Source organism: Meles meles, chromosome 2, assembly GCF_922984935.1.
Source record: "Meles meles chromosome 2, mMelMel3.1 paternal haplotype, whole genome shotgun sequence".
Lineage (NCBI taxonomy): Eukaryota > Metazoa > Chordata > Mammalia > Carnivora > Mustelidae > Meles > Meles meles.
Genome location: NC_060067.1, coordinates 130,579,638 through 130,592,306, shown reverse-complemented (window position 1 = coordinate 130,592,306; position 12,669 = coordinate 130,579,638). Strand labels below are relative to the sequence as shown.

The 12,669-nt window shown below is 37.5% G+C and overlaps 1 protein-coding gene across 2 annotated transcripts in view; it reads right to left on the bottom strand.

Moving 5' to 3' along the window:
- ETFDH (electron transfer flavoprotein dehydrogenase) overlaps nt 1–12,669 on the bottom strand; it is a 30,578-nt gene that overhangs the window by 13,765 nt on the left and 4,144 nt on the right. For both annotated transcript variants that reach the window (XM_045995713.1, XM_045995707.1), the window contains exons 2-6: nt 10,096–10,236; nt 9,455–9,684; nt 8,118–8,199; nt 7,414–7,532; nt 4,923–5,000 (exon numbers count right to left, since the gene is read on the bottom strand). In XM_045995713.1, coding sequence (XP_045851669.1) covers nt 4,923–5,000; nt 7,414–7,532; nt 8,118–8,199; nt 9,455–9,684; nt 10,096–10,236 — 650 coding nt within the window. The remainder of the gene's footprint in view (nt 1–4,922; nt 5,001–7,413; nt 7,533–8,117; nt 8,200–9,454; nt 9,685–10,095; nt 10,237–12,669) is intronic.

The following is a 12,669-nucleotide window of genomic DNA, read 5'->3' as shown; positions in this document are numbered from 1 at the left end:
GGAAAGGCTTCTTTGAAGAAATGACAATTAAGCTACGGACTCTGAAGAAAAGGTACTTAAGCATCTTTCCTTATGAGTAGTAGTGATCTGGACTTCGCTCTTCTGTGAATTGTCAGTTTTTTAGATTTTGCTCATTTTTCTAAAATGCTGTCTTTTTTCTTGTTAATGTATATGTGGTATTTGATATTATAGGTAATCAAAAAATTTTTCCCCAATCTACAGTTTATCTACAGACTTTATAGTAACTTTGGCATACAGAACTGTTTAATTTTTATATAGTTTAAAAAGGTCTGTCTCTTACAGCTACATTATTTCTTGCCTCTATAGGATGGCTTATCCTACTTTTATGTTGCAATTGTAATCTAGGTTTCCTTCTAATTTTTCAATTTTTTTTTTAAGATTTTATTTTTTCCAGAGAGTGTGAGAGACAGCAAGAGTACAAGCAGGGGGAGTGGTAGGCAGAGGGAGAAGCAGGTTCCCTGCTGAGTAAGGAGCCCGGTGCAGGACTCGATTCCAGGACCCTGGAATCACAACCAGAGCCAAAGACAGACACCTAACCGACTGAGCCACCCTGGAGTCCCTATTTTTTGTTTTAAGAAATCCTCAGAATTTTTAATAAATAAAGGCCCAAACTCTATTTGTGTTCAGATGAACATGCGGTTTTCCTGACACCAATTATAAAACAATTCAATCTTTTTTTTTTTTTTAAGATTTTATTTATTTATTTGACAGAGAGAGAGATCACAAGTAGGCAGAGAGGCAGGCAGAAAGAGAGGAGGAAGCAGGCTCCCTGCAGAGCAGAGAGCTCGATGCGGGGCTCGATCCCAGGACCCTGAGATCATGACCTGAGCCGAAGGCAGCGGCTTAACCCACTGAGTCACCCAGGCGCCCCTAAAACAATTCAATCTTAATGAACTAAAATATTACTTAATATACTTCAGCTTCCTCTTAGAGGCAGTATGTCCCATAGTGTTCAAGGGGCAGGCCCCAGAGCCAGCCACACTGTTAATATTCAAACCCCAGCCCCACTACTTACAGCTGTCTGACCTTGGGAAAATCACTTAACTTCTGAAACTTAAAACTGTCCAAATCAGAATTCTTATAATCAGACAGCTATTAGATGTGGCACAGAGCTACTGAATAAGCAGTAGGATATAGGATTCTGGGACTTGGGTATTTAGAGCCATGTGACCAGATGAAGTCACTATGGAGAAAATATAGATAGAGAAGGACTCAACACTGAGCCCTAGAGCCTCAGTATTTACAGGATAGGAAGAGGATGAACAAGCAAAGGTGACAGTAGGGAGTAAAACACAAGGAAAACCAAGAGTAGGTGTCACCAGCTAGACGGCAAGACCTGACCTTTACTGCCCACCACCTTGTAGTCACTAAACACTCTTTCATTTTCTCTTAAACTCTTCTTTCTGGCTTACCTTTTAGGTCTGGCAAATGAAACTCAGAGTCAGTTGCGCTGACAAGATCTCTCACTGGCCCAGGCCACCCAGACCTTTTGAGCTAAAGCCCCTGACTCACACCTGCACAGATGGACCATGGAGTGACCTCTGGAATGACTGGCAATTACCTCTACCTCATTATAATACTAACATCTCCACCCAAGGAGGAGCCTCAGCCTTATTTACATAATATACAATGTGTAATTAGACATGTTTCCTTAAGGCGCATACATGGCACCTTATGCCTATCTCTACATACAATGACAAGGCATCCCTATCTAAATATTCATCCTTACCCTAAACAAAAGGTACCCGTTCACCCTCTCTCAGGAGTAATGACCTTGGAAGCTATTCCCCATGATCTTATTTGCTGCACATAAGTTGACTTTGTGTGACAACTCCACCTGGTGTATTTGTGCCTCACCAAGGAGCAAACTCATGTTGGTTCGGTGTAGAGAGCAAAATGCAGTCTCTCATGTCAAGCACGGCCCCGCATCAAGCAATGAGGCATGCAGTTAAGGTACTGCAGCTAGAAGATATTGAGATATCAGAGATAACGCCAGGACCAACATCAACTGACACTCCTGAACTGATAACCAGCAGAACCAGAGGAGGTCCATGGGGACCCAACACTGACGAATGAAATCCCTTTAAAAAGAGAAGGATTTTGGCAGCAAGTGGTCAGACTCTTCAGACGTGACCCCTCTATGTCTGACCACTTAAAAAAGGCAACTGCCGCTGAAGGTTCTGCCCGATGGATCTCTGCTGACCAGAACCAAGAGCCTTCCCTGCTTGAACATCAGAAGCAGCAAGTGCCAAGAACTGACCCCGACCAGACCGAGGCTTTATCTCAACGGCACCTCCCACAGACTGACTTCCCTTTGGCTCTTAACTTCCTGTACCCTCTGTTATCTTGTTTGTTGTGTGTTCTGTCCTGCTCTGTGTGCTGTACAATTCAGTTACAAGGTGGTGTGAGAAGCCAACTGTGTCAGTGCTGCCTACTAGGATAGCAAGTAAGAGAAGACTGAGAAGTGATTACTGGATTGACAAGGTGGGGGTATTTGTGACTCTGATGAGCCTTTTCAGTGAAATGGCAAGGAAGAAAGCCTAAAGAGATGTATTTATTTAGCAATAGAGAGTGGAACAGCAGAATAAACACAGTCTTTGCTTCCCCCCCTCCAAACCTGTGGTACTAAAACAGTTATTTAGAAACTAAGAGTCTGGAGCTCACATCACTAAGACTCCACTGTACTCTTCAATATTTTTGTATCTATATAAATACAATAAAGGAAAGATTTTTTTTTTTTAAGATTTTATTTATTTGTCAGAGAGAGAGAGAGAACACAAGCAGTGAGAGAGGCAGGCAGAGGGAGAAGCAGGCTCCCCTCTGAGCAAGGAGCCTGATGCAGGACTTGATCCCAGGAACCTAGGATCATGACCTGAGCCAAAGGCAGACACTTAACCAGCTGAATCACCCACGCATCCCAGGAAAGATAAAGTTTTTATAACTACAAAGTCCCAAACACAAAAATTTACTTTTGAACAAATCTGAGAACATACAAAAAATGAAATATCAGAATAGTAGAACTTGCGTGCCTCAGTTCTGTTGTGATATTAAATATAAAAATCTTAGAAGAGTAAGATACACTTTAAAATTAAATGACCACAATACAGGAAAGAATAACTATAACACAGGAAAGAATATAGGAAAAACAATATTCTTTTATCATTATGAAAAGCAGTAGTTGTTTGCAAACCTAGCTACACACCAGAATTCTTTGGGGGCTTGTTAAAATATAGCTTCTTGGGACTTCTCTAAGACAGAGTCTCAAACCTCACAGAATTCTGATGAAGAATTCACAAAACTTGAGAATAACAATGAAGGAGGTAAGACTCAAGAGCTCTGCCACTTGCTTATCTCTAAGCAGGAAGTAGTGTGAAAGTAGGAAAATCTGCTGGAGGAGACTCTACACTGGATTCCCCATTCTATTCAAGATGGCAGAGGAAACAATAAATTCTAAGTTAACAAATAATTTATTGGGGACCAAACATGACCTGGCGCTATGATAGGTACTGGAATATAACGCTTTATGATCTCTGCCCTCATGGAGCTTATGATCCAGTTGAGAAATTAAGACAATAAGCAAATAAATATGAAGCGACAAATTAATTTATTGAGATGCTAATTTAGGTTTTCTTTTTTTTTAATAGCTATGTGAATTTTCTTTTTTTTTTATTTTAAAGATTTAATTTATTTATTTGACAGACAGAGATCACAAGTAGGCAGAGAGGCAGGCAGAGAGAGAGGAAGGGAAGCAGGCTCCCCGCTGAGCAGAGAGCCCGATGTGGGGCTCGATCCCAGGACCCTGAGATCATGACCTGAGCCGAAGGCAGAGGCTTTAACCCACTGAGCCACCCAGGCGCCCCTAATTTAGGTTTTCTTCTGTTATTATGGGAAAGCAAGGTGTTTTTTGCCTTGTTCTTTCCAAGGAATCTTACACAGTGAGAGATTCAAATCCTGAGAGCTTTTCTTTTGCAAATTCAAAAATAAAAGCTATAAAAACATGAAGACCATCCAGGATTATATTTGAGTGAGAGGAAATCCATCAGTTTCATATTTGTCAAAAACATATTAAAATCACATCAAAGACTCTATCAGTATTACTGACAGTAATGCAAATGATTCTTGTCCATAGAAATGAAAATTATGGAAGTGGCTATGCAGCTGACTGATGACCTACATATATGTATGTTTTTTGAATTCTTGAACCAGCTGTAACATCTTACTGATTCTATCATTTATTAGTGAGTGAAACAAAATCTTTGTCACATGTTTGTTTTATGTTTGTATGACTCATGTTTTTATCTTTAAAAAAATTATTCTTGGGGCACCTGGGTGGCTCAGTGGGTTAAAGCCTCTGCCTTTGGCTCGGGCCATGATCCCGGGGTCCTGGGATCAAGCACCGCACTGGGCTCTCTGCTCGGTGGGGAGCCTGCTTCCCTTCCTCTCTCTCTGCCTGCTTGTGATCTCTGTCAAATAAATAAATAAAATCTTAAAAAAAAAATTATTCTTAAACACGTTTTATTTACTTGTCTAAATCCTTTTTAGCTATTCTTTTTCTTTTTTTAAGATTTTATTTATTTATTTGACAGAGAGAGAGATCACAAGGAGCAGAGAGGCAGGCAGAGAGAGGTGGGGGAAGCAGCTCCCTGCTGAGCAGTCTGCCTAATGTGGGACTCGATCCCAGGACCCTGAGATAGTGACCTGAGCCGAAGGCAGAGACTTAACCCATGGAGCCACCCAGGAGCCCCAGCTCCATATTTTTTTAAGAGAAGATTTCCACATTAATAATTATATTCTAACATACACTTTATTAATGTGCAGTCTGTAGCAAAACGAAATCATTGCATTTAGGTTGGTTTTTTTTTTCGTCAGTTTGTTAAGCACATAACTGTTAAAACATTTACCTTGGGTGCACCATCCTTTTGTATCCCTACGTCATTAGTGGCAATTCCTTTTACACTGCCATCTTCATGAAAAAGAACCTGAAATGAAAACATATTTGGTTATCACCTTAGGATTCATAACCACCCTAAAAAGAAGCAATGAACAGCCTTTGATATTTAAGAAACTGAATATGTTCTCTAGGTTACAGAAATAACAAGCTTTAAAATGTTTAGGCAAGAAAAGAGACATGTTTTAAAGATACTCCTTTCTAGAGTATAAAAGAACACAGCTCAAACAGTTGGAAATAAAAGAAATGCCACAACCTTGTTGAAGAAGGAAAGGGGGAAGCTACCATGAAGTCACTAAAGAAACCAGTCAGAATAAACAAAGAGCTCTGAAGAGATCAGGTATCAAAGACAAGTATACAAATCCTGAAATCAGGGCCTCTAACAAGTGAAAACCATTAGTGTTGGGTGGGAAGACAATAGTGTCAGGAAAGCTTCTGTTCAAAATGAGCTAAGATCATAAAAAACAAAAACCAAAGAAAATGACATAACAAAACAAAACAGAAAGAGGTTCAAGACACCCCAAATGTGATTAAAGTTTATTTCTGGAGCAAGTCAGATTGGTAAAACTGGTAAAAATTGTAATTTGGAGGATGAGAAATAGCGATAATCTATAATTCTTAATGAGTTTCTGTTTCCTCTCTGGAAGACAATGCCCTTTAGATAGGAAGTACAAAATATACACTAGAAGCAAACAGCACAGGAGTGGAAAGGTAAAGCAAGGATCAGCAGCAATGGATATGAAAAGAGAAACATAAACCTCTTACTTCATATCCTGAAAATGAATCAAGAGTAGAATGTGGCTTTGAACTAAAACTGAAGTCTGGCTCAGAGTACAAAAACACCTGACACACCTGACATTAATCTATTGATGATGATCTTTAAGGGACTGAGGAAAAGAAGAGAGGTATAAGAGACTGTGTGTGTGTGTGTGTGTGTGTGTGTGTGTGCGCACAAAAACTAAAAATCATAAATTCTACAAACCACCTACTTGTGATTTTGATACTAATCCCACGAGTAAAGTCAGGAACATTTTAACCAGGAGAAATAAAAAACCCCACACTTGGGTCCAAAAAACCAAATGCGCGCGCGCGCGTGTGTGTGTGTGTGTGTAAAACAAAAATTAGTATAGCAGCAAGTGTAATACAGGGGCCTATGCGTTTTATTTGACTTACATACTTTAAGCGTAAAAACAAATACAAAATTTTTTTGAATTTTCCCTGGGGCCAAAACCAAAGAAAACTACCCTTCCTGTCAATTCTTTAAATCATTTTCTTTAGAAAAGTTAACTATAAACTCCTTTTTGTCTCTCTCAGATATAGGAATGTTTTTAAAAGTCTTATTTAAGACTCTTGCCAGATCTGCATCTCAGAAATGTGTTTCCCAGAGGCCTTGTAGACATATTTGAAATCTGAACACCATAAAGAATAGTGTCCCATTTTCCCGTCACTACAAGAGTCTGGGCTAGGTGGTTGGCTCCAAGCTGTAACTTCTTGTCAAAAAGATACAAGAGATTTTATTTTTCCTCTGGATAAAGACAAGTAACATGTATGTGATGGATTGTATCTGTGTGGCTATGTAAGAGGGCAAGATTTCTTTCTGTCTTGGCAATCTCCCAGCAGACTGCCTGTGACATGCACTGCAGTCTTGGTTTAATGCTTATTAAATAATAAAAATTTTAAATAATTTATATAGGCGATTTTTCTGGGTTGGCAGGAGATTTTATTTTTAATCATTTATTCAATAAAACTTAGTGAGAGTCAACAGTATATGTTTGCCAAAGCATTATTTGGAAAGAATTAATAGAAGAATGGTTTCTAGAATGAAGAAAGCAAGAGCCCTGCTCTGTACCAGGCTTGAAGCAGTTTTTTCATTCTGGATGCCACTTTATAAAGGGGATAAAAAGGGAATGCATTCAGAGGGCACTGAGAACACTGAAGGACCTCAAAGTATATGTAACATCATGGCTGAAAAAACCGAGAATATTTAACCTAGGAAAGATAAAAACACCAGAGTGAAAGTGGAGAAGAAGAGAGCGGGCATAATTATAATTGGAAAAGTATCCTTGGAAGAGGGCATTGATTTGTTCTATGTAGTGTAAAACAGAACATATATTTCAGCAGAAGAAAGAGTGTTATCAACAATCCAAACATCAGATAGAGATGATCTCATCCCTGATGCTGTGCAGTCGTAAATTACACAACCACGTGATAATGTCAGGAACATTATTCAAGATCAGGAATTCAAGTACTCTTTGGATTAGATCTTTCCAAGATTCCTTCTAACCTTACAATTCTAAAATCTTATGGCTTTTCTAAAATATTTATTTCTTTACCTCTGTACCATTCTTAGTTTATATTCAAAAGAAAAAGAGATAAATAAAATGGAAAAAAAAAAGAAAAAGAGATTACTTCCTATAAACATTAAAAAATACAACTGTACAAACCTCAGCAGCAGCATAGCCAGGATATACTTCAACACCAAGGGCTTCTGCTTGTTCTCCCATCCAACTTACTAAATGTCCCAAGCGTACAATGTAATTGCCATGATTATTCATTGGAAGACCTACAAATATATGCTTAATTTATCAATCTGACATTTTATCAATAAAACATTTCAAAACCATAAATACTTAATTTAAGAATTCTAAACAATGTATAATTTCTGTGTCAATATACACATCATCCTATGGTCAAAATATCATTTAAATTCTACAACTTGGGCGCCTGGGTGGCTCAGTGGGTTAAGCTGCTGCCTTCGGCTCAGGTCATGATCTCAGAGTCCTGGGATCGAGTCCCGCATTGGGCTCTCTGCTCAGCAGGGAGCCTGCTTCCCTCTCTCTCTCTCTCTGCCTGCCTCTCTATCTACTTGTGATCTCTCTCTGTCAAATAAAAAAAAAAAAAATCTTTAAAAAAAAAAATAAATAAATAAATTCTACAACTTTGGCACACAGTTCTAATTATGGAATTAAAAAGCCATTACAATACTAAAGTAAAATTCTGGGTTGCCTTAAAAGGCTATCTCAATTCTCCTAGACTGAAAGACAAAAGAACTAGGTTCTAGTCCTGTTTTGCTACAAGCTACAAGATGAAATGTGGTTCCTTCCAGGTACAGAATTCTATGATCCTACAAATAGTTATCACACCTTACCTGGAAGAATTGGCACAGGAATTCTGTATTTCTCTGTTAAAATTCCAAATCTGTCTTCTGTTACAGGAGTGTTAAGTGGAGCCTAAAAACAAAAGAAGGAAAGAGAAGGAAGCTTTTAGTTCATATTTGTAATGGTAAATACAAATAATGAAAAAACTATGTCAAAAGGGAAAGTGAACTACTCTCCTCACTTTTCTTTCATTTCCTTTAGAAACTCGGAATTGCAAATCCTCTTTGTCTCTTTGAGATGTATGGGAATCTTTTTAGAACCTAAATAAGCCAGCTTTACATCCCAGAAATCTTTTTGGGGGGCCTTGGAGACATCTTGGACATGGCTTCCTGTCTCCCTGTCTCTGTGGGAGTTTTAGCCTAGGTGCTTGCTCCAAGCTGTAGCTTTCTGCCTGATGAAAACATAAGAGAAGTTTTATTTTTCCTTTGGATACAATTAACAGGTATGTCATGGATTCTATCTGCTCAGTTATATAGGGCTCTGAAAACCTTTTTCTATCACAACTGGTATTATGTCAATAACAATTCAATAATAACTATTTTTGGTATAATAGTGAAAAGAGAAAGTTAATTAGATGTAAGTATTTCTAGTTTAAAGGCGCTTGGTATTTTAGAAAGAAGAGCACAGATGAAATTTTTGGAATTCAATTTACTCCTATAGAAATAATATAGAAATCATATAATTTTAGACATTTACAAAGTATATTCACAGATAGTGAATATTCAAGACTTGGCAGGCGTAACATAACCCATCTTACAGAAGAAAAAGCTAAGATATGTAAAGTGTAAGATTTTAATCAAAGTCATACAGATTATGAAAGCAATAAAATTAACATTCAGTTCTCTGCATGTCATACCAGTACCTTTTCTTCTTAGGTTATGAGAGGCCATATTAATTTATTCTTTAGAACACTTGATTAGATTATCCTCTTTGATTTTAGAAATCACAATGTCTGAGGAAATTTACATAAAATTTTATTAAGAATAATGATATCAACACCTATGGAACAACTTAGGAAATATGCTCGAAATCAACATGCTGTATTTTATTTGGTACAAATATTCTAATATCTTCTCAAGATAAGGCCTTCTTATATATCCAGTACATAAATACAATGTATAGAAGGTATTACATGAGTACATGAGTTAATACCTTAAATTGTAAATATAGTTGATATGATTCAATTTTGGGCCCTTTTTAAGTTAAAAAATACTTATCTATAAAAAATCCTCTAAGAGAATTACATAAAAAGGGTTTTCTATATTCTAGTAGTTTGGAAATAGATTTGATAAAGATTACATTTTGTATAAAAACCAATTTTTCATACTCCCTTCTCCTTCCAGTCTGGGAATAATTCTTCAAAAGCACGTGGATCAAGGCAAGCCCCTGAGAGAGTATGCGCTCCTATTTGAGCAGCTTTCTCTACTAGACACACACGGATGTCCTTTTCATGTTTAGTAGCCAACTGCTTTAGACGAACAGCTGCAGAGAGTCCTGCAGGGCCTGCACCAACTATAACTACATCTGCTTCTTCTGCAAACCTCTCCATGTTCACTCCTGAGAGGAAAAAATGATTTAAAAAAACACATGAAAATTCTGGGATGAATATGATCTGATAAGAATCACAAACTAGGTCACAAACACTCACTATGCTTTAGAGCATTTACAGAAATTGCCCCTCTGCTTCGCATGAGAATTATACTAAATATAATATTGTATTAATTGGATGTTCTCTTAGGTTCCATTCCAGTGTCTATCTTATTTTTGCTTCCATAAACCACTTTTGACTTTGAGATTTACTACTAAAAACTTTGCAGATATTTTCTTATCTCAATATCAATATGTAATAGATTTGGTAAAGCTATGAAATATTATTAGATGATTTTATACTATCATGAAAAATATTTCCACAAAATGATATAAAGTATCTAGAAAAGCTTCAACACTTCTACAGAAATTATTACTTACCTTCCCATCGCTTGTCTTTATCCCGGGGATAAATAGTATAGTGGGTAGTAATTCGAGGTACAACAGAAGTTGAAGACCATCTTGTATGACACAGAGGTAGATGATTTTTCTTAATTTTTAAGGCATGAAAGCACTGATATGCTGCACAAAAATTGGTATTTTTTCAATTAGCTTTTCTCAGAGTAGACTAAAAAAACATTTTTTAAGAGGAAAAAATTCTAGGGTTAGGAATCAGATCTGGTTTCTCTTTAATTTTCTGTTAATTAGCCCTAAGACCTCATCAACCTCTTTAGATTTCAGTTTCCTCATCCAAAAAAAGGAAAGGGTCACTAGATGATCTCTAAGGTACCTAACTGATTTAAAATTGTATGACCCACATGATGTCTTATAGTTGAAAATTTGTGTTTATATTCTCACAGTATCAACACTGTAGACAGTGAATGGTTAGATCTAGGCTGCTGAGCCATTATTTGTGATATGACCTGAAACAGACTGTACTATTTCCTAGATGAACAACTTAGCTTCTTCTTATAAACCAATGTTTTCAAACTATATTTAAAAGTATCTAATAAATTAATTTATTCAATTTAGCTCATATCAAGCTTATCCTATAAACAGGATAACCATAAAATTTATCAACCAAACTATATGTTTTTAAAAAAGATTTTATTTGCCAGAGAGAGAGAGGGTGCATGTGTGCACAAACGGGGGGAAGAGCAGGCAGAGGGAGAAGCAGGCTCCCTGCTGAGCAAGAAGCCTGATGGGGGACTCAATCCCAGGTCGTGACTTGGGACTCAAACCCTGGTCATGACCTGAGTCAAGGGCAGACACTTTAACTGAGGCACCCAGGCATCCCTAAACTAGATACTTTCGAGAGTAATAAGGGACAGTATTAATGATTATGCTGGGACAACATGGGCAAACTAGGTTTTATGGTCAGCTTTTTAAAAAACTGACTCTCTGATATGGCAATATCTTCTGAGAGCCTTAAAAATGTACATACTTGGGGCACCTCGGTGGCTCAGTGGGTTAAAGCCTCTGCCTTTGGCTCAGGTCATGATCCCAGGGTTCTGGGATCGAGCCCCACATCGGGCTCTCTGCTCAGCAGGGAGCCTGCTTCCTCCTCTCTCTCTGCCTGCCTCTGTGATTACCTATGATCTCTGTCTGTCAAATAAATAAATAAAAATCTTAAAAAAATGTACATACTCATTAAGTTAGCAAATAGAAATAAACAGAAGCGTGGAAGCCTTTATCTGCAATAATGTTCATTAAAGCTCTTGTCCTTGAACCTTCAATCCTACCTCTTCCTTCTCCTATCTGAAGCAGAGACCATAACACACCAAACGTCACAGAAAGAAGTAATTACGTGGGAACTTTCCTATTTCCTTGGCAACAACCTCTAATGTAATCTGTATTTGTGTCCACTCTTCATTCATTTTCTAGGTTACAACAGAGATCTTTTCACTTAGAATAATGATGATAAGGCTTAGCCCTCCCAATTTTGGAGGGACATCAATCCATCTGAAGCCTTCCCTTTCACCCACATCTTCAATTTCTGTCTCCCTTCTCTGGTACTCTTCTCCTTGATACTTTCCCCCATTACATATATATATGTAATGGGAAAAAGTATATATATATAATGTATATATAAAAGTACATATATATATATATATATAATGACAGAGAATACTCCCTTGGGAATAGCCCAGATACAAAAACTTGTATTGGAGTTATAGTAATTATGAGTCTGTTTTAGGAGAAGGGATAGAATAATCAAAGGAAACGAAAGGAATAAAGAGTTCAGAAATAGAATATACATAAGGATTTTCCATATGCTAAAGATGCCATTTCTAATCAGAGGAAAGAAATGGTTACTTATTAAATGGCCAAAATAGGGAGAAATTCATTTGGAAAAAATTATACCTTTCTCTTCCTATCAAAATGAATTCCATATGCCCTATGATTTTATTTTTTTTTTATTTTTATTTATTTTATTTTATTATTTGACAGAGAGAGAGGTTACAAGTAGGCAGAGAGGCAGGCAGAGAGAGAGGGAGAAACAGGCTCCCCACTGAGCAGAGAGCCTGATGCGGGGCTTGATCCCAGGACCCTGAGATCATGACCTGAGCCGAAGGCAGAGGCTTAAACCACTGAGCCACCCAGGCGCCCCCGGCCTATGATTTTAATAGAAAAAGTCAAAGTATAAAAGATTATGTTGATACATCCACAGATTATTTGTTTCTCCACTTTTGAGTGTGGACTGCAATTAGTGACTAGCTTCCAATGAGTACAAAAGGGAAAAATATTAATTTTACAGTGGAGAAATACAGAGACCCTTTAACCAAATGATTAAGTTTAACATTACTGGCAACATGACATTTTGGTATCACGCACTCCCTGATGTGATAAGAAGGGCTCTTTACCTCTGTGGCATACTTCTCCAAAAGCTGTAACCTTGGTCTAAACATGAGAAACCATCAGACAAATTCAGATGAGGGACATTGTACAAAATGCCTGGCTAGTATATATTGAAAGCAGCAAAGTTGTGAGAGACAAGAAAAGACAGAGGAACCC